Source organism: Salmo salar, chromosome ssa10 (assembly GCF_905237065.1).
Source record: "Salmo salar chromosome ssa10, Ssal_v3.1, whole genome shotgun sequence".
NCBI classification, from domain to species: Eukaryota; Metazoa; Chordata; class Actinopteri; order Salmoniformes; family Salmonidae; genus Salmo; species Salmo salar.
The window spans coordinates 55913765-55941371 of NC_059451.1; the positions used below are offsets into that span (position 1 = coordinate 55913765).

The 27607-nt window shown below is 45.2% G+C and overlaps 2 protein-coding genes across 6 annotated transcripts in view; both read left to right on the plus strand.

Annotated features, from left to right (window-relative positions):
- The window catches only part of LOC106560633 (tyrosine-protein kinase RYK), a 113510-nt gene extending 111820 nt beyond the window's left edge, over positions 1 to 1690 (plus strand). For all 4 annotated transcript variants that reach the window (XM_045687966.1, XM_045687969.1, XM_045687967.1 and 1 more), the window contains one exon: positions 1167 to 1690. In XM_045687966.1, the coding sequence (XP_045543922.1) occupies positions 1167 to 1278 (112 nt within the window). In that variant the 3' untranslated portion in view covers positions 1279 to 1690. The remainder of the gene's footprint in view (positions 1 to 1166) is intronic.
- A 6711-nt stretch (positions 1691 to 8401) lies between these two features.
- LOC106560616 (solute carrier organic anion transporter family member 2A1) overlaps positions 8402 to 27607 on the plus strand; it is a 43134-nt gene continuing 23928 nt past the window's right edge. The window contains exon 1 of one of the 2 annotated variants that reach the window (XM_045687972.1): positions 8402 to 8603. In XM_045687972.1, the coding sequence (XP_045543928.1) occupies positions 8568 to 8603 (36 nt within the window). In that variant the 5' untranslated portion in view covers positions 8402 to 8567. The remainder of the gene's footprint in view (positions 8604 to 27607) is intronic. The other variant, XM_045687971.1, reaches the window with a different exon arrangement.

Genomic DNA, 27607 nt, shown 5'->3' on the forward strand with positions numbered 1-27607 from the left:
GGCTCAACTGTTCTGGGGAACTACGGTAACCTTCATAATGTGAAATAATGTGTCCGGTGTAATGAAGAACGCAATCTGCTTGATCTCCTAACGTATCGCTCCCGGAGTGGCGCAGGGTTCTAAGGCACTGCATCTCACTACAGACCCTGGTTCGATTCCAGGCTGCATCACAACCGGCAGTGATTGGGAGTCCCATAAGGCTGCACACAATTGGCCCAGCGTCATCCGGGTTAGGGTTTGGCCTGAGTAGGCCCGTCATTGTAAATACGAATTTGTTCTTAACTGACTTGGCTAGTTTAAATAAAGTTTTAAACATTTTTTTTAATAAAAGTTGACTGCAGGAATTTACTTAAAGTAGCTACAAATATTAAAATGCTAGGCGGCGGCGGCAGCTAGGTGGCTACAAGGCGTCTGTCTGTCACCGTCATTCATTACAGACTGAGTCTTATCCACATCCTGCGCCTGTCAGGGAGCTGGAGGGGGACTTTCTACTGCTGTGGATGAGCTGGCCAGGAATCACAAAGGGACAATACAGGCTTCTGTGTCAGAATCCCAAATGGCACCCTTCTTCCTATATAGTGCACTTTTGACCAAGGTCCCTTGCCTCTGACCTCCCCCCCCCCCAATGCATTTTTAGAAGTAGATGAGAATGTAAGGAATTGGAGGAAAGAGAAATTATGAAAGAACTTATGTCCACTACAAGACTAGATGGACTCTGTTCAAAAGTAGTGCACTATATCGAGAATAGGGTGTCATTTGGGACTTTCAGTGTTACTGTCATCACTTCAACACTCCATGATTTACAGTTGGATGAGCGGCCGCCAACAGGAAGTGGAGGAAAAGCTAATCAGATTGTTATTGGGGGAGCTGCTGCACACGTTTCCTTCAGAAAGACTGTTGAATTGGAATTTTCCACCAAATAGGAGGCGTAGGAGGGGGAAGACTTAAGGAGACATTGAGGGATGCAGGACTGATAGTGTGCTATTGGTTTCTCTGATGACCCAAGTACTGAATAGCCTTGAGATTGGGAATGTGACATTTTTCTGTACATGCAGTGCTATTTAGACCGTATTTGGCAGTCCTTACGGGGTTTGAGTCAACGTACACTGTGCAATGAGCTAGCCTAAATGGCTTGCTGACCCAGCTAATTCTCTGTCTGTCTGTAGGTTTGCAGTGATGGCCTGTTGCTGGGCCCTGGATCCAGAGGAGAGGCCGAAGTTCCAGCAGCTGGTCCAGTGTCTGACTGAGTTTCATGCAGCGTTGGGGGCATACGTGTAAAATCTAGCCCTAAGCTTCAGTACGGACCAGGCCTGAAGGACCAGCAGGCCCAGGACTTACTGGACAGCACTAATCACAATGAGGAATACATTTACAAACCTTATGCCTTATAGAAAAGAAAGAAGACTTTCATTATTCTGAGAATTTTTTTTTGGAGTGAGGTTTCTATAATTTGTGCAAGCTTCAATGGATTCTCTTTCAGAGGTCGTCATATTTCCCAGCATACCTCACAAGCTTCCAGAACAGACCTATACCCTCACTATGAAACGTGACCCCACAAGGACGTGACCTCTATTGGAAGAACGTAAGAAGCTTATATGTGCCAACAAGCTGTTGCCACCATTTTCCTAACAACTACACTTTTGAGGACTTGTTTGTAAAGACATTTTTTTCCCTTTTTTTTTTTTTTAATCTAAGAGAAGAAGAGATGTACATTTATTGTTGTAGATCTGTGGTTTTCAGTGTGAGGATGAGTCCACAGTAGACCAGTGGCTTCATGTATAGTAGTAGGGAATTCACATCTTCACCTCGTACACTACATAGGGAATTTGGGCCGCAGATAGGGCTTCTTCTGTGTACTTAAAGACATGCTGGTTCACTCTGTCATGGTACGGTAAACTCAAGGTTTGTACGAGAGGCCTCTTGGGGTGGGGGGGGGGAATCGAAGGCCTAAGCAGCTCTGCTCTGCTGGGCGTTAAATTGGACAATGACATGTGGAATGTCTCTGGTCTCCACAGATCTCTACTGAAGGACCTGTTGAACATTGTGCCACAAGTCTTTTTCCTTAGGAGACGTGCCAGTGGAGCGTTAGCATAGCTGAGGACATTGTTGTTGTCGCCACATCCCATGATCTCCTCAGCATCCATTTACCCAGTAGTGTGTTCCAGACTGGATGAACACTACTACAGGCCTGTTACAGTACACTACTACAGGCCTGTTACAGTACACTACTACAGGCCTGTTTCAGTACACTGCTACAGGCCTGTTACGGTACCCTGCTGCAGGCCTGTTGCGGGTACACTGCTGCAGGCCTGTTGCGGGTACACTGCTGCAGGCCTGTTGCGGGTACACTGCTGCAGGCCTGTTGCGGGTACACTGCTGCAGGCCTGTTGCGGGTACACTGCTGCAGGCCTGTTGCGGGTACACTGCTGCAGGCCTGTTGCGGGTACACTGCTGCAGGCCTGTTGCGGGTACACTGCTGCAGGCCTGTTGCGGGTACACTGCGTGCAGGCCTGTTGCGGGTACACTGCGTGCAGGCCTGTTGCGGGTACACTGCGTGCAGGCCTGTTGCGGGTACCCTGCTGCAGGCCTGTTACGGGTACCCTGCTGCAGGCCTGTTACGGGTACCCTGCTGCAGGCCTGTTACGGGTACCCTGCTGCAGGCCTGTTACGGGTACCCTGCTGCAGGCCTGTTACGGTAGCCCTGCTGCAGGCCTGTTACGGGTACCCTGCTGCCGGCCTGTTACGGGTACCCTGCTGCAGGCCTGTTACGGGTACCCTGCTGCAGGCCTGTTACGGGTACCCTGCTGCAGGCCTGTTACGGGTACCCTGCTGCAGGCCTGTTACGGGTACCCTGCTGCAGGCCTGTTACAGTACCCTGCTGCAGGCCTGTTACAGTACCCTGCTGCAGGCCTGTTACAGTACCCTGCTGCAGGCCTGTCCACTACAAGACTGCTGCAGGCCTGTTACAGTGCTACAGGCCTGTTACAGTAGCCTGTTACAGTGCTACAGGCCTGTTACAGTAGCCTGTTGCAGTGCTACAGGCCTGTTACAGTACACTGTTGCAGGCCTGTTACAGTACACTGTTGCAGACCTGTTACAGTACACTGCGTGCAGGCCTGTTACAGTACACTACATACCCAGATGGGAAATGATTGGTTTATGAGTTGTGTCCAATCATTGGGAAGCTACCCATTGTACCCCTTTTGAAAATCTCAACGATCAAGTTCAAGATCAGTCATTCCCCCAGATATTTATCTAACAGGGTTGTCGTCATGAATAATATTCTTGTTTTTTTTTTAATTTTGACTGTTCTGTGTCAGAACAAAACCCAGCTACCAACCACACATTGTTTTGACAATGACAAAGTATGAATTTATACTAGAACACTATCCACTGTGAAAACAGAATTTACGTGCCAATCTGACAACGACATGACTAGCTCTGGTCCAAGGCGCTACGTGCTGCTTGCTCATGCTGAGCCTTCAGCATCAGGAAACACCAGGTAATGACCTGGACCAGAGCTACGACATGGCCTGGTCTTCTAAGATCACTGCATGTTGAATGTAAAGGCTTTTCCATCTGTAAACTGAATTCATACACACACAAAAAATTAAACTAATTTCTTCTGATTCGTGTGGTCTGTTTTTATATGTACGTTTCACCCGTTCTGTTTAAAAGACTAAGGCCCCGTATTCCCTTTACAGTACACTACTTTGGACCCATAAGGCTCTGGTCAAACAACAGTTGCACTATATACAGTTGAAGTCAGAAGTTTACATACACTTAGGTTGGAGTCATAACTCGTTTTTCAACCACTCCACAAATTCCTTGTTAACAACTATAGTTTTGGCAAGTCGGTTAGGACATCTACTTTGTGCATGACACAAGTCATTTTTCCAACAGTTGTTTACAGACAAATTATTTCACTTATAATTCACTGTGTCACAATTCCAGTGGGTCAGAAGTTTACATACACAAAGTTGACTGTGCCTTTAAACAGCTTGGAAAATTCCAGAAAATGATGTCATGACGTTAGAAGCTTCTGATAGGCTAATTGACATAATTTGAGTCAATTGGAGGTGGATGTGTTTCAAGGCCTACCTTCAAACTCAGTGCCTCTGCTTGACATGGGAAAATCAAAAGAAATCAGCCAAGACCTCAGAAAGAAAAATGGTAGACCTCCACAAGTCTGGTTCATCCTTGGGAGCAATTTCCAAATGCCTGAAGGTACCACGTTCATCTGAACAAACAATAGTATGCAAGTATAAACACCATGGGACCATGCAGCCGTCATACCGCTCAGGAAGGAGACGCGTTCTGTCTCCTAGAGATTAACGTACTTTGATGTGAAAAGTGCAAATCAATCCCAGAACAACAGCAAAAGACCTTGTGAAGATGCTGGAGGAAACCGGTACAAAAGTATATATATCCACAGTAAAACGAGTCCTATATCGACAACCTGAAAGGACGCTCAACAAGGAATAAGCAACTGCTCCAAAACCGGCATAAAAAAGACAGACTACAGTTTACAACTGCACATGAGGACAAAGATCGTACTTTTTGGAGAAATGTCCTCTGGTCTGATGAAACAAAAATAGAATTGTTTGGCCATAATGACCATCTTTATGTTTGGAGGAAAAAGGGGGATGCTTGCAAGCCGAAGAACACCATCCCAGCGGTGAAGCATGGGGGTGGCAGCATCATGTTGTGGGGGTGCTTTCCTGCAGGAGGGACTGGTGCACTTCACAAAATAGATGGCATCATGAAGGAAAATTATGTGGATATATTGAAGCAACATCTCAAGACATCAGTCAGGAAGTTAAAGCTTGGTCGCAAATGGGTCTTCCAAATGGACAATGACCCCCAGCATACTTCTAAAGTTGTGGCAAAATGGCTTAAGGACAACGAAGTCAAGGTATTGGAGTGGCCATCACAAAGCCCTGACCTCAATCCTATAGAGCAGAACTGAAAAAGCGTATGCGAGCAAGGAGGCCTACAAACCTGACTTAGTTACACCAGCTCTGTCAGGAGGAATGGGCCAAAATTCACCCAACTTATTGTGGGAAGCTTGTGGAAGGCTACCTGAAACGTTTGACCCAAGTTAAGCAATTTAAAGGCAATGCTACCAAATACTAAGTGAGTGTATGTAAACTTCTGATCCACTGGGAATGTGATGAAAGAAATTAAAGCTGAAATAAATCATTCTCTCTACTATTATTCTGACATTTTCACATTCTTAAAATAAAGTGGTGTTTCTAACTGACCTAAAACAGGGAATTTTTACTAGGATTAAATGTCAGGAATTGTGAAAAACTGAGTTTAAACGTATTTGGCTAAAGTGTATGTAAACTTCCGACTTCAACAGTAAGTCATAGGGTGCCATTTGGGACAAAGTCCTACATGTTTGCCTGTTTGTTTGAAGTGCAGGAGGAAGACATGGGCATAGCCTGATTGGCAGGATCCTCGCTGTGCTTAGGAGTTTCCTGAACATCAAAGCTTTATTGTACAGTAGTAGCATAGCAGTGCTTTCACAGTTGCACAGCCAAGAACCAATCTGAACTATAGTCACAGTAATTGATAACCACAACTCGGACTGTGGAGGTATTCCTGGGGGCACAGAGACATAACATTTAGGGGTTTATAAAGGCTCATACATGCTTATAACAAGTTATTAAGCATTATAAACTGGGTGGTTCGATGCCCTGAATGCTGATTGGCTGACAGCCGTGGTATATCAGACCGTATACCACAGGTATGACAAAACCATGTATTTTTACTGCTCTAATTACATTGGTAACCAGTTTATAATAGCATTAAGGCACCTCAGGGGTTTGGAGTATATGGCCAATATACTCAGCGTTGTGTTGTGTCGTGTGTAAGAACAGCCCTTAGCCGTGGTATATCGGCCTTATTACTTAATTATACCTGCAGGCTATGTGTTACCTATAGAACAGTTTCATTAACCAAGAATATCACTACAAGATGAAAATGTTATGCCCAGCATTAGTTTAAACCATAGATCCTTTATGGAGTTATGATGTACTACTCTGTGTGGGTCTGAAATGGTGCCCCATTTCCTCTTGGCCCTGGTCAATAGTAGTGCACTATACAGGAAACAAGGTGCTATTTGGGATGCATCCCCTCCCCCGTATGGATCAATGTTGACATTGTTATACAGCAGGGGAACAAAGACCCGTGTTTTGATTCACCCGCCTGAGGATCAAGTCACTAACCAAGACATGTGCTACACTGTTTCAACATGGCGTAATGGAAACTTATCTCAAATCTAATTTGTGGAGGAAACCAGGTTGACAAAGCCTGAGATGCTAAACAAGACACTGACCTGATGTTTTGAGGGTTGGTCCCAAAATGGCATCCTGTCCCCTATGGGGCCCTGGTTAAATGTAGTGCACTACATAGGGAATAGGGTGCCATTTGGGATGCACCTTAGTTTAAAAAAAAGAAGAAAAAAAAGTTTGGTTGTTCAGAGGGGCGAATGTTGTAAGACTTACAGAACAATGTCCTCTTTAGTTTTCCAGATGCTAGCTAAGCCTTTTGAATTGATAGTCAAACTTTTATTTGCAGTTCTGAAACCCCTTCCTAGAACATCCCCACCGCAGAAGTAAAAATAAATGTGTTGTTTGTTCCTCCTGCTTCTGCAGTTGTCTATGAATGGTTGATGCTACAATACCCAAACAGCTGTTGATTGGTTAGAATTAGAGTTTCAGTCCAGGTTTTCCAGAAATCCTAGTTGGAGGATTCCTGGATGTCCGGCTTATTCCGTCTTGATTCTCTGAGTCTTTCAACTGAGATTCCTGGAAAACCAGGCAATGTTGGGGAAGTTACTAGTAGTTAATAAAGCTGTATGTTCCTCATGCTGCTACAGGTCGGTAAACTGGGCATCACTAGTGATACGTCTGCTACAGGTCAGTAAACCGGGCATCACTAGTGATACGTCTGCTACAGGTCAGTAAACTGGGCATCACTAGTGATACGTCTGCTACAGGTCAGTAAACTGGGCATCACTAGTGATACGTCTGCTACAGGTCAGTAAACTGGGCATCACTAGTGATACGTCTGCTACAGGTCAGTAAACTGGGCATCACTAGTGATACGTATGCTACGGGTCAGTAAACTGGGCATCACTAGTGATATGTCTGCTACAGGTCAGTAAACTGGGCATCACTAGTGATACGTCTGCTACAAGTCAGATCTAGTACCAGATGGGATGACCCAACCCACCACCACCAAAAAAAACAGGGGCTGATCCATTTTTAGCCCAGTGGGCCTATCTACCCTGGGATCATTATCTGGGTAATAATGTCGTCCTCGAGGAAGAAAATGGACCGGTGCGTTTAGAAATGCCAGGGCTGATTTTTCTGGTCCCAGTCCGCCCCTAACCACCACCACCACCTGGTCTCTGTAACCACCTAACTGCCGATTTAGTGCCCATTTTCAGGTGTTCACAGTAATACCATTAACAACATCACTTTTACAATAGGTCAATCAAGGTCATGTGAATGCTTTTCAACCAAAATAAATGTGTTGTGGTGTTGATTTATTGTAGTCTGTCTATGCTTGCCCTTTTTCTTTCCTGGGTTGATCCTTAATGGTTCCCACTGTGTGTTCGGCTGCTAAGCCTTGAACTGGCTTTGATGGAATAATGACACCTTTTGTAAGACTTGTGTGATTTATCAGCAGAACACCTATTACCTCCTGTTGGATGTGTGTCAAGGAAGGAGGGAGGGTGTGAGGGAAGGAGGGAGGGTGTGAGGGAAGGAGGGAGGGTGTGAGGGAAGGAGGGAGGGTGTGTGTGTTCCTGCGTGCGTGCGTCTGTGCCTCACATTCACGGCTAAGTAACAGACTGACTTCCCTAATTCGTCATTCACATCGATGACAGAAGGTAAAAAATGTAACAGATCGGTGAGACTTGTCTGTCAGCGGTAGACTCAGACGTTTCACCTAGCCTATGTGTCAGACCCACAACAGGCAAGATGAGTATCAATGGCTGTGAAATAACCTACTGTCAACTTTTTTTCAATGCTGAACTGTAAATGTAGAAAAACAAAAGCTGGAAACTTTTGTTGGATTGTCAATTTAAATTTTTTAAAAAAAGTTTAAACTGAACTATACTTTCATTGAAAATCATTTTATATGCAGTGCTGCAATTAAAACATATTGACTCCGTTTGTGTATGATCATTTTATTCAATATTTGTCCAAACAATTACATAAGACATTTCTTATTGTTGAGTAAAAACAATCCCCACGCTGCTGTGCCTGTAAAAACAGGTCATGTGTGCCAAATATGGTCTTTTCATCAGTACGTTCAAAACATGGTGCGCGTGGAGTTGTGGGTTGAGTTGGCCCCATTACATCACTGTGAGCCATAAAAGCTCATTGACACTCACCAGAGTAGAACACTGTGGGACAGCTATTACCTCTTCAACATAGAGAGACTCACTACTGCTGAGTTCTGCTGCCCTGGACTGGACCTTCCTGTCTCTCTCTCTCTCTTCTCTGGATACCTTTTACTCTTCACAGCAGAGGGAGATTTGTGTCAAAAATATGAAGAAACCAACATCTGTATTTAGCAATATAAAGGTAAGTTGTTTAGTATTATTTGTTTATCATCCTGTCATACTGTCATTTATTATTGGAGACATTTGATTAAACACATACCCCACCCCCTCTTCATTTAGAAGAGTGTTTTGGTGGTATTTTCTCCAACGCATAAAATGTCTTTGATTTGGTAATAGCGACGTTTGATCCATACAGTCCTGCTCAGGTGGCACTGAGAAACCAGGAAGCTTGATCACCTATCTCCTTCATTACTCATGCTGGGTACTGATAGATACTTCATTTCATTGTCAACCTTTTTTTGTATGTCTGAATTATCAACATGGCTGATCAAAATACACGTGTCTTCAGTGGATATAGCCTGCTCTGTACCATGAGATGGTGAAATTACTCTAGATATAATACATCCTACAGTAGCCTAAGCTATAGATCCTCACCATGTTACTAGAGCAGTCTGTTAAGTTAAAATAACAATTTTTAAAAAAGCGGCTATTACTACAGAAGTTTATTCTAAATACTAATGACGTCACATAGTTAGCCACACCTGGATGTTTCAGCATGTTGCCCGGGGCAGAATAGTGTACCTTGCACCAGCTTCAGTTGTCATTGTAGCAAGAAATATTCCTGGAATGTCTTTTCCTCCCTTTGTTTGGTCTGTTTGACGTGATATGGTTCATTACCCATCCTACCTGGGGGGGGCATCCTGGGGTGGGGGGGGTCTTTATCTTAATGAATGGGACGGATGTCACAACATCTGGTCTCACCAGGGTTCATTTTGGCATTTTTTTTAGATAGAATCTATTCTTAGTCATTTTGACCAAAAAATCATTCAGTCTTAGTCACATTTTTTTGTCATTTTAAATAATGATTTAGTCTAGTTATTGTCAAAATGATGAAAAGAGTGGGCCATTTTAGTCACATCACATTTATATTGCCTCTTTAACCTATAGTAAACAATCACTTTCTTCCATGTGCACAAACATACATAACTTGTCCTAATATTATTTTGTTCTGCTTCATCCTATTCTCTTCCCAACAGCAGAAATATGACAAACATATATAATATACAACAATTCTCTGGCCATGTAAATTCCTAATTCAGCCTACATAGATATCACTCATTACATAGAAAACAGGCATATGAGAGAGCGAGAGAGGGGCACAATCACCAGATGATGATACAAAGTATTGGCAAGGTCATATGGGTTGCACCTCCATCTCTCGATCGCGTCATTGGCATTGTTATCAACGTTCCACAGTCGCTTCAGCCACACTGATGTCCAGAAATAGTGCGGGAGGTAATGACTAAACACGGGAGGTAATGACTGAACACGGGAGGTAATGACTGAACACGGGAGATAATGACTGAACACGGGAGGTAATGACTGAACGGGAGGTAATGACTGAATGGGAGGTAATGACTGAATGGGAGATAATGACTGTTTCACCCAGTGATGTAGTCGAGTCACTAAACCTCGAGTCCCAATCCAGTCTCAAGTCACCAATGGGCGAGTCCCTATGCCTGAAGTCCGAGTCCCCATGCTCGAGTCCTGATCCAAATGCTCAAGTCTGAGTCACTGGGTCCACATTAACTCAAAATAAAGTTATTTACCTAGTCAGATATAATGTAGTGGCAAGAGGGATTTAGTAATTCAATTGTTTGATTTCTTTCTGTACCACCAAATGTTTGCATATAGGCTACTGGTAATATTACCATCGATACGTTCAGTAGGCTACTGGTATTGTTACCAGGGCCATGTTCAGTTACATTTTACATTTTAGTAAAATGTACAGAAGGTGCATTCAACTTAAGATAGCTCGGTGAAACAACCTGCGAGGGGGTGGTAGGGTTTCAGATGTTTCCAGAAGATGGGCGGAGACTCTGCTGTCCTAGCTTCAGGAGGAAGTTGTTTCCGCCATTGGGATGCCAGGACAGAAAAGAGCTTGGACTGGACTGAGCGGGAGCTGCCCTCTGTAGGGATGGGAGGGCCAAGAGAACAGAGGTGGCAGAACGGAGTGCTGTGGTTGGGCTGTAGGGTTTGAACAGAGCCTGAAGGGTAGGGAGGGGCAGTTCCTCTTGCTGTTCCGTAGGTAAGCACCATGGTCTTATAGTGGATGCGAGCTCCAACTGGAAGCCAGTTGAGTGTGTGGAGACTCGGGGTGACATGGGAGAATTAGGGAAGGTTGAACACCAGGCGGGCGGCAGCATTCTGGATAAGTTGCAGGGGTTTGATGGCATGTTATCCAGGGGCACTACAAGGTTCTTTGCACTTTGGGACAGCGTGGAGTTGTCAACCGTGACGGAGAAGTCTTGGAGCGGGCAGGAGGAAGAGCCTTCTCCAGGAGGAAGAGCAGCTCCGTCTTGTCGAGACTGAGCTTGAGGTGGTGGGCTGACACCCAAACTGAGATATCGGCCAGGCACTCAGAGATGTGTGTCGCCACCTGGGTGTCAGAAGGAGGAAAAAGAGAAAAGTAGTTAAGTGTCATCCTCATAGCAGTGATAGGAGAGACCATGTGAGGATATGACGGAGCCAAGTGACTTGGTGTATAGGGAGAAGAGGAGAGGGCCTAGAACCGAGCCCTGGGGGACACCAGTAGTGAGAATACGTGATGCAGATACTGATCCTCTCCATGTCAGCTGGTAGGAGCGGCCTGCCAGGTAGGATGCAATCCAAGAGTGTCCAGAGCCTGAGACGCCCAGCCCTGAGAGAGTGGAGAGGGGGATCTGATAGAGCCTGAGACGCCCAGTCCTGAGAGAGTGGAGAGGGGGATCTGATAGAGCCTGAGATGCCCAGCCCTGAGAGGGGGATCTGATAGAGCCTGAGACACCCAGCCCTGAGAGGGTGGAGAGGAGGATCTGATAGAGCCTGAAACGCCCAGCCCTGAGAGAGTGGAGAGGAGGATCTGATAGCGCCTGAGACACCCAGCCCTGAGAGAGTGGAGAGGAGGATCTGATAGTTCCCAGTGTCGAAGGCAGAGGATAGATCTAGGAGGATGAGAACAGAGGAGAGAGAGAGTCAGCTTTGACAGTGCAGAGAGCCTCCATGACAGAGAGGAGCAGTCAAAGTTGAGTGACCCGTCTTGAAGCCTGACTGGTTAGGGTCAAGAAGACGGTTCTGAGAGAGATAACGAGAAAGTTTGTCAGAAACGGCACGTGTTTTGTAAAGAAAATAAAGAATGTCTGTAGTTTTTGACCTTGAGAGTCGAGTGTTGGTTTCTTGAGGAGGGGAGCCACTCGGGCCATTTTGAAGTAAGTGGTCAGGGCGGAGTTAATGTGGTAAGTGAGGAATGGGAGAAGGTCTCCAGAAATGGTCTGGAGGAGGGGATTGAGTTGTGTGGGAAGTTTGATGGGTGGCCGTACCTCAATTGTCCCAGGATTTTGTCTGGAGAGAGAGGGGAGATAGATGTCAAGGCCTAGGGTAGTTCTGTGTGAGTGGGACCACTTGACTCAATAGGCTGAATGAATAAGGAGCAGATGTCGTCAACCTTCTTTTCAAAGTGGTTGACAAAGTCATCTGCGGAGAGGGAGGAGGAAGGGGGTGGAGGATTAAGGAGGGAGGAGAAGGTGGGAAATAGTTTCCCAGGGTTAGAGGCAGAATCTTGAAATGTAGAGTGGTAGAAAGTGGATGTAAAAGCAGATACCGAGGAAGATAAGGTAGAGAGGAGGGAGTGAAAGGATGATGGGTTCTCTGGAAGTTTAGTTTTCCTCCATTTTTGTTCTGTAATTTTACAATGAGTCACTCAGCCATGGAGCAGGAGGGGAAAGCCGAGCCGGCCGAGAGGAAAGTGGACAGTGCGAGTCATAGAATGCGGAAAGGGAGGAGAGTAGGGTCGAAGAGACAGGATCAGGAGACAGGAGGGAGAAGGATTTAGTAGAAGGGAGAGAGGATAGAAGAGGAGATGGTAGTGGGAGAGAGAGAGTGAAGATTGCGACAGTGCATGACCATCTGGGTAGGGGCTGAGTGGTTAGGGTTGGAGGGAAGGGATACCTGGAGGGGTAGGGACTGAGTGGTTAGGGCAGGAGGAGAGGGAGACCTGGAGGGGGTAGGGACTGAGTGGTTAGGGTTGGAGGAGAGGGAGACCTGGAGGGGGGTTACAGTGAGATTAGTAGGAGAACAGAGACCTGGAGGGGGGTTACAGAGAGATTAGTAGGAGAACAGAGACCTGGAGGGGGGTTACAGTGAGATTAGTAGGAGAACAGAGACCTGGAGGGGGGTTACAGTGAGATTATTAGGAGAACAGAGACCTGGAGGGGGGTTACAGTGAGATTATTAGGAGAACAGAGACCTGGAGGGGGGTTACAGTGAGATTAGTAGGAGAACAGAGACCTGGAGGGGGGGTTACAGTGAGAGTAGTAGGAGAACAGAGACCTGGAGGGGGTTACAGTGAGATTAGTAGGAGAACAGAGACCAGGAGGGGGGGTTACAGTGAGATTAGTAGGAGAACAGAGACCTGGAGGGGGGGTTACAGTGAGATTAGTAGGAGAACAGAGACCTGGAGGGGGGGTTCCAGTGAGATTAGTAGGAGAACAGAGACCTGGAGGGGGGTTACAGTGAGATTAGTAGGAGAACAGAGACCTGGAGGGGGGTTACAGTGAGATTAGTAGGAGAACAGAGACCTGGAGGGGGGTTACAGTGAGATTAGTAGGAGAACAGAGACCTGGAGGGGGGTTACAGTGAGATTAGTAGGAGAACAGAGACCTGGATGGGGTTACAGTGAGATTAGTAGGAGAACAGAGACCTGGAGGGGGGTTACAGTGAGATTAGTAGGAGAACAGAGACCTGGAGGGGGGTTACAGTGAGAGTAGTAGGAGAACAGAGACCTGGAGGGGGGTTACAGTGAGATTAGTAGGAGAACAGAGACCTGGAGGGGGGTTACAGTGAGATTAGTAGGAGAACAGAGACCTGGAGGGGGGTTACAGTGAGATTAGTAGGAGAACAGAGACCTAGAGGGGGGTTACAGTGAGATTAGTAGGAGAACAGAGACCTGGAGGGGGGTTACAGTGAGATTAGTAGGAGAACAGAGACCTGGAGGGGGGTTACAGTGAGATTAGTAGGAGAACAGAGACCTGGAGGGGGGTTACAGTGAGATTAGTAGGAGAACAGAGACCTGGAGGGGGGTTACAGTGAGATTAGTAGGAGAACAGCCTCTAGTAAAGATGAGGTCAAGAGTATTGCCTGCCTTGTGAGTGGGAGGGGATTGGGAAAGGATGAGGTCAAAAAAGGCAAAGATACATTTATCTAAGGCAGATGTCGGGAGGTTGAAGTCGCCCAGAACGAAAAGCGGTAAGCCATCATCAGGAAAGGAGTTTATCAAAGTGTCAAGTTCAGTGATGAACTCTAAGGGCACCTGGTGGGCGATTATGACAACAATGTTAAACTTGAGTGGACAAGCGATAGTGACAGCATGGAATTGAAACGAGGAGATGGACAGGTGGGAGAGGAGGTGTACAGGTGAGAGAGGAGGTGGACAGGTGAGTGAGAGAAGAGGTGGACAGGTAGGTGAGAGAAGAGGTGGACAGGTGAGTGAGAGAAGAGGTGGACAGGTGAGTGAGAGAAGAGGTGGACAGGTGAGTGAGAGAAGAGGTGGACAGGTGAGTGAGAGAAGAGGTGGACAGGTGAGTGAGAGAAGAGGTGGACAGGTGAGAGAGGAGATGGACAGGTGAGAGAGGGAGAAAATAGAATCTCCACATATGATACATTAGTAGTCCTGTTCCACCACCACGACGACCAGATGCTCTCGGACTATGAGAGGAAACGTAGTCAGATGAAGAGAGAGCAGCTGGAGTAGCAGTGTTCTCTGGGGTGATCCATGTCTCCGTCAGGGACAAAAAGTCAAGGGAGACCAGGAATTCCACAAGGGGTGTGTGCGCTGGGTTCTAAATTCTTAATTAGAAGGGTTGCAGCCAAGCGGTAGGGAGCGTCTGTAAAGGCTACAGGGAGAGGAATGAACTGGGATAGAAAACACACACATACAGTAGTTGCCAGAGCTACAAAATAGCTAAATGAGAGAATCTGTAAATAACGAGGTAAGATACTGAAGTGAGAGAGTGGAGCATTCCTCTCTGTCCTTCCATCCAAAAACTCGTCTTTGTTTCGGCGACGGTCTTAGTTTTGATGACGAGACCACAGCTGACACTGATTACCAAAACCACAACTGTCAAAGATTGCCCTGCCCCTTTATCCTGGTTGATGTGGCAACAATCAGCTGCAAGATATGAGCAGGAAGCAGTTCACACACCAAGTAGGCTACAGGGAAGACAGGAAGCACTTAAAGTAGCTAGCCTTAGCTAACAAGCAAAAACGTTCTCAAAACGTTGCAGATAGAAATGTCATGAATAGAGCCGACGTTGTTACTAATTCAACATGTCAGAGAGACATGTTTTTTTCTACATAGCATACTTCTATCTGAACGTTGCAAAATGTTGTGTCCTGCTGAACGCGCCCCAGGTTGTTAGCTATAGCAAGCTAATGGAGGTACCATGACTGAACAAGGTGTAGCCTAAACAAATGGTTAATTGTCCCGTCCACAAGTTGCCTAGTTTTAAAACTGCCTTATGCTTTATGATTGTTAAATGTGGCCCGCCAATGCACCATAGAAAGAAACAAACTTTGCACAGGTATTATGGGTCAAATCTTTTCAACGGAAGAATCAAGTCATTTTTTTTCTGAGGAAAAGAGGGAGTACTTTAACCTGGCTCTGAAATGCAATTGAGGAAAGTACGAGGGTTGAACGAGACTACAAATTCAAAAACCTTTCTATACTCAAGGCAGAGAAATACATACTGTAGCTAGACTGTTGATTTACTATTAAAAACTTAATGCTGCAATTGTTTTTATTTTGGTTAGCAGCTTGTGTTTTCAGCTTGTGTTTCGTAGCCTTTTCCTGCAGTCAAATGACCACATCGCCCTCTAGTGGCATTATGGGTGGAATGTTATTAATATTTTTCATAATTAATAAACATATCTTTTTAAACGCCGAAAATCTGGTGTTTCTATGTCAAACGTGTTGTTATATATCAGTCTTCTGTGATGTATATAAAGTGTAATATTGGGAGGCAAACTCAAAATGTAATACCTTTCAACTCCACTATTCCTGACATGGTACAGGTGTCTTCTTTCTTTTTAAGCCCATAACCATGTGTGTGTGAGGTGTTTACTTTTGATTAAGACTTACCAAGAAACACTCTGTGTGACCTTGATTTAACCAATTAAGGTAAAAGGTTAACCAGGGTAACTAACTAGAAGGCTGGTGATGACTGGTTAGCTACGGTGAAGCAAGAGATTTGCCTTGCATGAGGTGTATAATTGGAGGCGGAGCTGGGGCGGAGCCTGTCTGCCAACCAGCTGATGTAGCTGAGCTATTTCTGTCATCACATTCCCAGTGGGTCAGACATTTACATACACACAATTAGTATTTGGTTGCATTGCCTTTAAATTGTTTAACTTGGGTCACACGTTTCGGGTAGCCTTCCACAAGCTTCCCACAATAAGTTGGGTGAATTTTGGCCCATTCCTCCTGACAGAGCTGGTGTAACTGAGTCAGGTTTGTAGGCCTCCTTGTTCACACACGCTTTTTCAGTTCTGCCCACAAATTTTCTATAGGATTGAGGTCAGGGCTTTGTGATGGCCACTCCAATACCTTGACTTTGTTGTCCTCAAGCCATTTTGCAACAACTTAGGAAGTATGCTTGAGGTCATTGTCCATTTGGAAGACCCATTTGCGACCAAGCTTTAACTTCCGGACTGATGTCTTGATATGTTGCTTCAATATATCCACATAATCATGATGCCATCTATTTTGTGAAGTGTACCAGTCCCTCCTGCAGCAAAGCACCCCCACAACATGATGCTGTCACCCCCGTGCTTCACGGTTGGAATGGTGTTCTTCGGCTTGCAAGCCTCCCCCTTTTTCCTCCAAACATAACGATGGTCATTATGGCCAAACAGTTCCATTTTTGTTTCATCAGACCAGAGGACATTTCTCCAAAAAGTACGATCTTTGTCCCCATGTGCAATTAGTAACCGTAGTCTGGCTTTTTTATGGCGGTTTTGGAGCAGTGGCTTCATCCTTGCTGAGCGGCCTTTCAGGTTATGTCGATATAGGACTCGTTTTACTGTGGATATAGATACTTTTGTACCCGTATCCTCAAGCATCTTCACAAGGTCCTTTGCTGTTGTTCTGAGATTGATTTGCACTTCTCGCACCAAAGTACGTTCATCTCTAGGAGACAGAACGAGTCTCCTTCCTGAGCGGTATGACGGCTGCGTGGTCCCATGGTGTTTATCCTTGCGTACTATTGTTTGTACAGATGAACGTGGTACCTTCAGGCACCATTTTCCCATGATGTCAAGCAAAGATGCCTTGAAGGTAGGCCTTGAAATACATCCACAGGTACACCTCCAATTTACTCAAATTATGTCAATTAGCCTATCAGAAGCTTCTAAAGCTATGACATCATTTTCTGGAATTTTCCAAGCTGTTTAAAGGCACAGTCAACTGAGTGTATGTAAACTTCTGACCCACTGGAATTGTGATACAGTGAATTATAAGTGAAATAATCTGTCTGTAAACAATTGTTGAAAAAATGACTTGTGTCATGCACAAAGTAGATGCCTTAACCGACTTGCCAAAACTATAGTTTGTTAACAAGAAATTTGTGGAGTGGTTGAAAAACAAGTTTTAATGACTCCGACCTAAGTGTATGTAATCTTCCGACTTCAACTGTAATTACTTAACTCAAGAAAAAAAAGAAATGTCCTTTCACTCTCAACTGCGTAAATACTTGCATGAACATAACAAGATTCAACAACTGAGACATAAACTGAACAAGTTGCACAGACATGTGACTAACAGAAATGGAATAATGTGTCCCTGAACAAAGGGTGTGGGGGGGGTCAAAACCAAAAGTAACAGCCAGTATCTGGTGTGTCCACCAGTTGCATTAAGTACTGCAGTGCATCTCCTCCTCATGGACTGCACCAGATTTGCCAGTTCTTGCTGTGAGATGTTACCCCACTTTTCCACCAAGGCACCTGCAAGTTCCCGGAGATTTTTTAGGGGGAATGGCCCTAGCCCTCACCCTCCGATCCAACAGGTCCCAGACGTGCTCAATGGGATTGAGATCCAGGCTCTTCGCTGGCCATGGCAGAGCACTGACATTCCTGTCTTGCAGGAAATCACCCACATGTCATGTCATGTCAGGATGAGCCTGCAGGAAGGGTACCACATGAGGGAGGAGGATGTCTTCCCTGTAACGCACAGCGTTGAGATTGTCTGCAATGACAACGAGCTCAGTCCGATGATGCTGTGACACACCGCCCCAGACCATGACGGACCCACCACCTCCAAATCGATCCCGCTCCAGAATACAGGCCTCGGTATAACGCTCATTCCTTCAACGATAAACGCGAATCCGACCATCACCCTTGGTGAGACAAAACCGCGACTCATCAGTGAAGAGCACTTTTTGCCAGTCCTGTCTAGTCCAGCGATGGTGGGTTTGTGCCCATAGATATGTGTAGTTATTTGGATTTTTATGAATTATCTTTGAAAGACAGAGTCCTGAAAAAGGGACGTTTCTTTTTTTGCTGAGTTTATATACATTTTACAGACAGTATATATTACCGCCATTGCCTACCCTCAATCCCTCCCATCTATCTCTGAAGACCATCCAGTCCCATCCTTCAGCTACCCTCAACCCCTCCCATCTATCTCTGAACACCACCCAGTCCCATCCTTCATCTACCCTCAACCCCTCCCATCTATCTCTGAACACCATCCAGTCTCATCCTTCAGCTCCCCTCAACCCCTCCCATCTATCTCTGAACACCATCCAGTCCCAGCCTTCAGCTACCCTCAACCCCTCCCATCTATCTCTGAACACCATCTAGTCCCATCCTTCAGCTACCCTCAACCCCTCCCATCTATCTCTGAACACCATCCAGTCCCATCCTTCAGCTACCCTCAATCCCCTCCCATCTATCTCTGAACACCATTTAGTCCCATCCTTCAGCTACCCTCAAACCCTCCCATCTATCTCTGAACACCATCCAGTCCCATCCTTCAGCTACCCTCAACCCCTCCCATCTATCTCTGAACACCATCTAGTCCCATCCTTCAGCTACCCTCAACCCCTCCCATATATCTCTGAACACCATCCAGTCCCATCCTTCAGCTACCCTCAACCCCTCCCATCTATCTCTGAAGACCATCCAGTTTGATTTCTAGCTGCCATACATTTTTAACTGTGCTGTTTAACAATATTTCTGAACCTTTCTATTCTCATAGGTCTCCCGAGTGGTGCAGCGGTCTAAGGCACTGCATCACAGTGCTAGCCTCTCTGGGTTAGGCGTCTAGAGGGACACCTGTCGACAACTTCCAGTGAAATTGGAGGGCGCATTTTGTTTATCAGTTCATGTACCATGGAATCGGCACATCCAAAAATCTCCTCCCAACTATTTTACAACCTGTATCATGCAGCTGTCCATTTTTTTAATCCTTAAATGTAACTAGTATACTTTTTTATTTATCACAATTTTCTTTAGCCAATTTTGGTCTTTAATGCAGGGCCGACAGACAAGTTCCTCACCTTCTCTCCTTTCCAGTTGCCTCTTCCATTTTTATTAACTGCATGTTAAAAAAAGTCCTATTTACGAGATAGTCTAGTCTCATTTTAGTCATTATAGTTTTTTTCTGGGTCTATTTAGTCGTCAATTGCCACTGAAAAATAGGTGTTTGACAAATATTTTTGTCACAATTTTTGTTGACGAAATGATCATTGGGTCTGACTTTTTTATTTATATTATTTATTTTATCTTTATTTAACTAGGCAAGTCAGTTAAGAACAAATTCTTATTTACAATGACAGCCTACCCCGGCCAAACCCAAACCCGGACGACTCTGGGCCATTTGTGCGCCGCACTATGGAATTCCCAATCACGGCCGGTTGTGATACAACCTGTGAATCGAACCAGGGTCTGTAGTGACACCTCTAGCACTGAGATGCAGTGCCTTAGACCGCTGCGACAGTCGGGAGCCCCCAGACTTAACATTGTGTTTGCGTCACAAATGACACTCTATTCCCTACATAGTGCACTACTAAAAAAGTAGTGCACAATATAGGGAATAGGGTGCCATTTGGGTCTAAAGTAGTGCACAATATAGGGAATAGGGTGCCATTTGGGTCTAAATTAGTGCACTATATTGGGAATAGGGTGCCATTTGGGTCTAAAGTAGTGCACTATATAGGGAATATGGTGCCATTTGGGATGCGGCCTGTCACAGTGGTGATAGATTGTTTTACAATGATAAATGTACTACTCCATATATGGTCGACCGTAACATGAATATCTAAATACTATTGTGTAGCAGGCTACAGTATTTACTCTGTAACAGGCTACAGTATTTACTCTGTGGCAGGCTACAGTATTTACTCTGTAACAGGCTACAGTATTTACTCTGTAGCAGGCTACAGTGTTTACTCTGTAGCAGGCTACAGTGTTTACTCTGTAGCAGGCTACAGTATTTACTCTGTAGCAGGCTACAGTATTTACTCTGTAGCAGGCTACAGTGTTTACTCTGTAGCAGGCTACAGTGTTTACTCTGTAGCAGGCTACAGTATTTACTCTGTGGCAGGCTACAGTATTTACTCTGTGGCAGGCTACAGTATTTACTCTGTGGCAGGCTACAGTATTTACTCTGTAGCAGGCTACAGTATTTACTCTGTAACAAGCTACAGTATTTACTCTGTAGCAGGCTACAGTATTTACTCTGCAGCAGGCTACAGTGTTTACTCTGTAACAGGCAACAGTATTTACTCTGTAGCAGGCTACAGTATTTACTCTGTAGCAGGCTACAGTATTTACTCTGTGGCAGGCTACAGTGTTTACTCTGTAACAGGCTACAGTGTTTACTCTGTGGCAGGCTACAGTATTTACTCTGTGGCAGGCTACAGTATTTACTCTGTAGCAGGCTACAGTATTTACTCTGTAGCAGGCTACAGTATTTACTCTGTAACAGGCTACAGTATTTACTCTGCAGCAGGCTACAGTATTTACTCTGCAGCAGGCTACAGTGTTTACTCTGCAGCAGGCTACAGTGTGTACTCTGCAGCAGGCTACAGTATTTACTCTGCAGCAGGCTACAGTGTTTACTCTGTAACAGGTAGAACCTTCCGTCCCTTCCCTCTTATGGTATATAAAACACGGAATGCGTAACAGGTGGAATGTCCTTTTGATACACTAAACCCATGACAGATGAACCCTAAATGCTTTTGTTTTGAGGCAGACACTTTAATCAGTGTATCAGAGTTCATTTGAATTGATGGTACTCGTTTCCCATGCTTTCTTCACTTCTTATTTCTTTAGGTTTCATGTGCTTTGAGCTGTCAGTTATTGGCATATTACTGCGTTGTAGCGGATAAATAATTCCCTTTTTATAAATAAGATGAAAGTACAGATGTAGGCGTTTACAACACCAGAGTGCATTGCAACTCACTGCATTTGTCAAGTCATAGATTTTACAGTGAATGTGCTGCACATGAGATGTGATGACTGGTAAAACTAGTAATCTATCTGTAATATTTGGGTCAGAGTGGATATTTCCGTAAATCAACTAATCATTTCTAATCTGAACTGTTGGCTAGAGACAGTATTGGGTAGTTTACAACCTGTCACTGTGAACGAGCAGTGTGTTGTAACAATGTGACGGACCCCTCTGCTGTTTGGGTCTGAGAGAATAGGTGGCTGGGAGAAGGACTGTCCGAATCTGTCCAAAACCAACACGCTGCATCCTAATCCACTCTGAGCCTGTGTAGGTCCCAGTGTACAGGGTAGGACTGCAGTAGGTCACAGTGTACATGGTAGGACTGCAGTAGGTCACAGTGTACAGGGTAGGACTGCAGTAGGTCCCAGTGTACAGGGTAGGACTGCAGTAGGTCCCAGTGTACAGACAGGGTAGGACTGCAGTAGGTCACAGTGTACAGGGTGGGACTGCGGTAGGTTACAGGGCACAGAGTAGGACTGCGGTAGGTTACAGGGAACAGGGAAGAACTGCGGTAGGTTACAGGTCACTGGGTAGGACTGCAGTAGATTACAGGGCACAGGGTAGGCCTGTGGTAGGTTACAGGCCACAGGGTAGGACTGCGGTAGGTTACAGGGCACAGGGTAGGACTGCGGTAGGTTACAGGGCACAGAGTAGGACTGCGGTAGATTACAGGTCACAGGGTAGGACTGTGGTAGGTTACAGGGCACAGGGTAGTACTGCGGTAGGTTGCAGGACACAGGGTAGGACTGCGGTAGGTTTCAGTGCACATGGTAGGACTGCGGTAGGTTACAGATCACAGGGTAGGACTGCAGTAGATCACAGGGTAGGAAGGGGGTAGGTTACAGGGCACAGAGTAGGACTGTGGTAGGTTACAGGGCACAGGGTAGGACTGCGGTAGGTTGCAGGACACAGGGTAGGACTGCGGTAGGTTACAGTTACAGGGTAGGACTGTGGTAGGTTACAGGGCACAGAGTAGGACTGTGGTAGGTTACAGGGCACAGGGTAGGACTGCGGAAGGTCCCTTTAGATACAGATTTGTGCCGCAGATCCTGAACCTCTCCTCCATCCCTATGGTACATGTTACACACACACACACACACACACACACACACACACACACACACACACACACACACACACACACACACACACACACACACACACACACACACACACACACACACACACACACACACACACACACACACAAGCCCAAACCACGTGGTCCAGCTCCAACCCCAGACGTGTACAGCAGAAAGGTGTGGGTGTATGTTTAGTGTGTGTGAGTGATTACGCTGTGCTCCATCAGTGTGTGGGCATGTCAGTTCATGTGCTGGTAGCAGTAACCAGGTTGTCTGTCGGTGTTGTTGTGTCCTCATACGTCTGTATGACGCAGCGTAGCAGTGTTGGATACGTGCAGTGTGATTACTCTTCATGTGCTGGCAGCATTGGGATCCCTTACCATAATTGTAGACTATGAAATCACAGATGAACGCAAACACTGACACACCATTTACTACAGCCTAGATACTGCGTCCCTGTATCACAGCCTAGATACTACCTCCCTGTATCACTCAGCCTAGATACTGCCTCCCTGTATCACTCAGCCTAGATACTGCGTCCCTGTATCACTCAGCCTAGATACTGCGTCCCTGTATCACTCAGCCTAGATACTGCGTCCCTGTATCACTCAGCCTAGATACTGCATCCCTGTATCACTCAGCCTAGATACCACCTCCCTGTATCACAGCCTAGATACTGCGTCCCTGTATCACTCAGTCTAGATACTGTGTCCCTGTATCACTCAGCCTAGATACTGCGTCCCTGTATCACTCAGCCTAGATACTGCGTCCCTGTATCACTCAGCCTAGATACTACCTCCCTGTATCACTCAGCCTAGATACTGCGTCCCTGTATCACAGCCTAGATACTGCGTCCCTGTATCACTCAGCCTAGATACTGCGTCCCTGTATCACCCAGCCTAGATACTACCTCCCTGTATCACAGCCTAGATACTGCGTCCCTGTATCACAGTCTTGATACTGCGTCCCTGTATCACTCAGCCTAGATACTGCGTCCCTGTATCACAGCCTAGATACTGCGTCCCTGTATCACTCAGCCTAGATACTACCTCCCTGTATCACAGCCTCGATACTGCGTCCCTGTATCACAGCCTAGATACTACCTCCCTGTATCACTCAGCCTAGATACTGCCTCCCTTTATCACTCAGCCTAGATACTGCCTCCCTGTATCACTCAGCCTAGATACTGCCTCCCTGTATCACTCAGCCTAGATACTGCTTTTCTGTATCACTCAGCCTAGATACTGCTTATCTGTATCACTCAGCCTGATACTGCTTCTCTGTATCACTCATCCTAGATTCTGCCTCCCTGCAGCACTCAGCCTCAATACTGCCTCCTTGTATCACTCAGTCTAGATACTGCCTCCCTGTTCCACTCAGCCTAGATACTGCCTCCCTGTTTCACTCAGCCTAGATATTGCCTCCCTGTTCCACTCAGCCTAGATACTGCGTCCCTGTATCACAGCCTAGATACTGCGACACTGTATCACTCAGCCTAGATACTGCGTCCCTGTATCACAGCCTAGATACTGCGTCCCTGTATCACTCAGCCTAGATACTACCTCCCTGTATCACAGCCTCGATACTGCGTCCCTGTATCACAGCCTAGATACTACCTCCCTGTTTCACTCAGCCTAGATACTGCCTCCCTTTATCACTCAGCCTAGATACTGCCTCCCTGCATCACTCAGCCTCAATACTGCCTCCTTGTATCACTCAGCCTAGATACTGCCTCCCTGTACCACTCAGCCTAGATACTGCCTCCCTGTTCCACTCAGCCTAGATACTGCCTCCCTGTTTCACTCAGCCTAGATATTGCCTCCCTGTTCCACTCAGCCTAGATACTGCCTCCCTGTTTCACTCAGCCTAGATACAGCCTCCCTGTTCCACTCAGCCTAGATACTGCCTCCCTGTACCACTCAGCCTAGATATTGCCTCCCTGTATCACTCAGCCTAGATACTGCCTCCCTGTATCGCTCAGTTTCCAAACGCTTGCTCTATACTGAACATGACCCTGTTCTCAAACATAAGAAAAAAGTGGAAGTTTAGGGTTAATATATCAGAAGAAATGTTGTTTCGCAGAAGCATGTGCGCCAAAAAAACAAAACATCTTTATAGGAAATTGAGTGTTCCTCTTTTCCGAAAACAGTAAGTATCAGAAAACTGATGCGTTTACTATGTAGAAAAATGTATCAATGTTCAAAATTCATAGTAGACCTAATCATTCCTTCACATGCACTGCATGTGACCACAACTATTGTAATTACAACAATGTTAAGGAAGGAATGCTAATTGATCAGAAGAAAAAAAATATGTTTGTGCAAAATTGTTTTGTTGCAAAATCTGTGACGTTCTAGCCTCTGATAGAATCTATAAAGCCAGAGCATTTGGCTACCTTTCTGACAGATGGACTTGGCCTGGAAACTGAAGATAATATATATTTTCTCCTAAACTTTGCTTTAGTCGCATGAGTACATGTGTTAAATCAAACTGAAACCTCGGTTCAGGCAGTCAGGCATGTCAACAGAGCTTTCAAAAAAAGTGAATTGTGAAAAATGTCATTTTTATTACAATCCACCCAATTTATCGCAACACAGAATGGACATAGCTTTGGATTTGAATTTAGAGAACATTCTGTTTGTCATCTCAGTACTTCACTGAGCTTATCTCTCGTCTGTTGGTTTGCTAGTGACTACACCCTCTAGGTACAGAAAAGGTATTGCGACCTAAGCAACACCCTATTCCCTATTTAGTGCACTACTTTTGACCAGAACCCATAGAGGAATAGGTTTCCATTTGGGACACAGACAAGGTGTGTCTTTCTGACTGCTTCGTACCTCTGCTCAGTTCTGTTCTGAGAGGTCAACCTCATGCTGCTACCTCTGTTTACAAGTCTATCTCTCTCTCGCTCTTTATTTATTCATGTCATTTTATTCTGTCTCTCTCTCTCTATCTCGCTGTCTCTCTCTCTCTCTATCTCGCTGTCTCTCTCTCTCTCTCTCTATATATATATATCTCGCTGTCTCTATCTCGCTGTCTCGCTGTCTCTATCTCGCTGTCTCTCTCTCTCTCTCTCTCACTGTCTCTCTCTCTCTCTCTCTCTCACTGTCTCTCTCTCCCTTTCTCTCTATCTCTCGCTGTCTCTCTCTCTCTCTCTCTTTCTCTCTCTCTCTCGCTCTCGATCTCTCCTGGTTTAACCTTTCCCTGTGACCTGCTACCTTCAACCAGTGACAGCATTTAAAAAATATATATATATTTCACCTTTATTTAACCAGGTAGGCTAGTTGAGAACAAGTTCTCATTTACAACTGCGACCTGGCCAAGATAAAGCAAAGCAGTGTGACACAAACAACAACACAGAGTTACACATGGAATAAACAAACATACAGTCAATAATACAATAGAGAAAAAGTGCAAATGAGGTAAAATAAGGGAGGTAAGTAAGTCCTGTTCTCATACACAGACACACATGGACACACACGAACACACACATTCTGTTTGTTTGTGCTCATACACCAGTAACTCACCAGTTAGCTGGATCGTTATCCACAGGCAACGTAAGCTGTGTAGCCTAATGAGAGGAGATTGTTCAGGAGGATTGTATTGCATCATAATGTTATTGTGTAGCAGAGCCTTTTCAAGTCCATTCACCATAATGTTGCCTGGGATCTGCTTCTCACTTTGAAGTCTTTTGGGCTCTGTCACGCCCTGACCTTAATTCTTTGTTTTTGGCCGAGTATGGTTCCCAATCAGAGGCAGCTGTCTATCGTTGACTCTGATTGGGGATCATACTTAGGCAGCCCTTTTCCCACCTGTGATTGTGGGATCTTGTTTTTGTGTACCTGCCGGTGAGCAGCCCCAGAACGTCACGTTTCGTTTTTTTTCCTGTTTTGTTGTTTTGGTGAGTTTGTAATCATCAGAATCACCTTGTTATCATTAAAGTGACTCACAGTACAGCACCTGATTCAACGAGTCATGACTTTGCTTTAGTTTTGTCTTTTACGCAATACAGTTTTAGTTAAATGTATACATTTTTTAAAACAACCACACATAAAGCCGATGAATACATACATATATATATACATGAGTAGAATCATGGAGGATAAAGTCTGGGATTTATTTCCATTGTGGTCCTCTTACCAAGAACATGGAACAGCCAGTCACAATTAGCTCCCTACAGACTTCCCGAAGTCTGGGACTTGGAAATATAATGGCACCGGAAGGGAACGGCAACCGTTTAAAAAGTGCTCCTGACCAATTGTGCTATTATGTGTGTCTTTTTTTGTTTTTCACTGATCGTAACTTGTTTTTGTACATAATGTTTCTGCCATCGTTTCCTATGACCGAAAACAAGCTTCTGGACGTCATAACAGTTATCACTAACCTCCATTTGGACGAGGACTTCTAATTCAAACTCGAAGAAGGAGTAGATGTCCCTATAGAGGCCGGCGTGTGGGATACCTGACGAGACTACGTCGGAGGGTGGAGAAATCGCCTTTACCCTCTTCCGTTATATTGGAGAACGTGCAATCACTGGAGAATAAACTGGATGAGCTGCCTCAATTACCTTGTACCCCTGCATATCGACTCGGTACTGGTACCCCGTCTATATAGCAAAGTTATCGTTACTCGTTGTTTATTTGTTCCTTGTGTTATTATTTATCCTTTTATTTTTTTTCTTCTTTATTTTACTCTTTCTCTTCTTTTTATCTCTACATTGTTGGGAAGGGCCCATAAGTAAGCGTTTCACTGGTAGTCTACACCTGTGGTTTATGAAGTACTTGACAAATACTTTTTGGGTTAGCCATCTAGATTTGCTTTCAAACCTGAAACATAATATTTGAATGTTTCTATTTTCATGGTTAGAGAGGCAGTAAAACAGATTTGATCCTTAAGTCTACAAAACTCTGAATTATAGCTCTACCCCCGAGGTACCCCTGAGGCTTACATAGCAGTAGAGGATAATGTTGCCAGACTTGCCGTTCAAAACTAAATCACAAAACAAAAAGGTTTTTCAGCTCGTTTGGTTACCTGAGCAAGCAGGTCTAGTTGAAACATTATCAATTAAAAACCTACTTGCTACAGGGATGACATTGAATCTGTTGTGTGAGCTAAACTGAGCCAGGATTTAATAGGAGCGGTAAGCGTTCCAGAATCAGACTGAGATTACCTTCCAAATAGCTCCCTATCCCCTACATAGTGCACTAAATAGGGCTCTGGTCAATTGTGACGCACTATAGTTGGGAAATGATTGTGCCTCAGCCTGTCACACGGCAGCTGGTAAATAGATTTACTACTGCTGTTTTCATAATCCACTTCTAAACCTCAACATGTCCCCTCGGGCCTGGGATCAAATATAATATCATTTTATTTGTCACGAGCTTCAGAAAAAACAGCTGT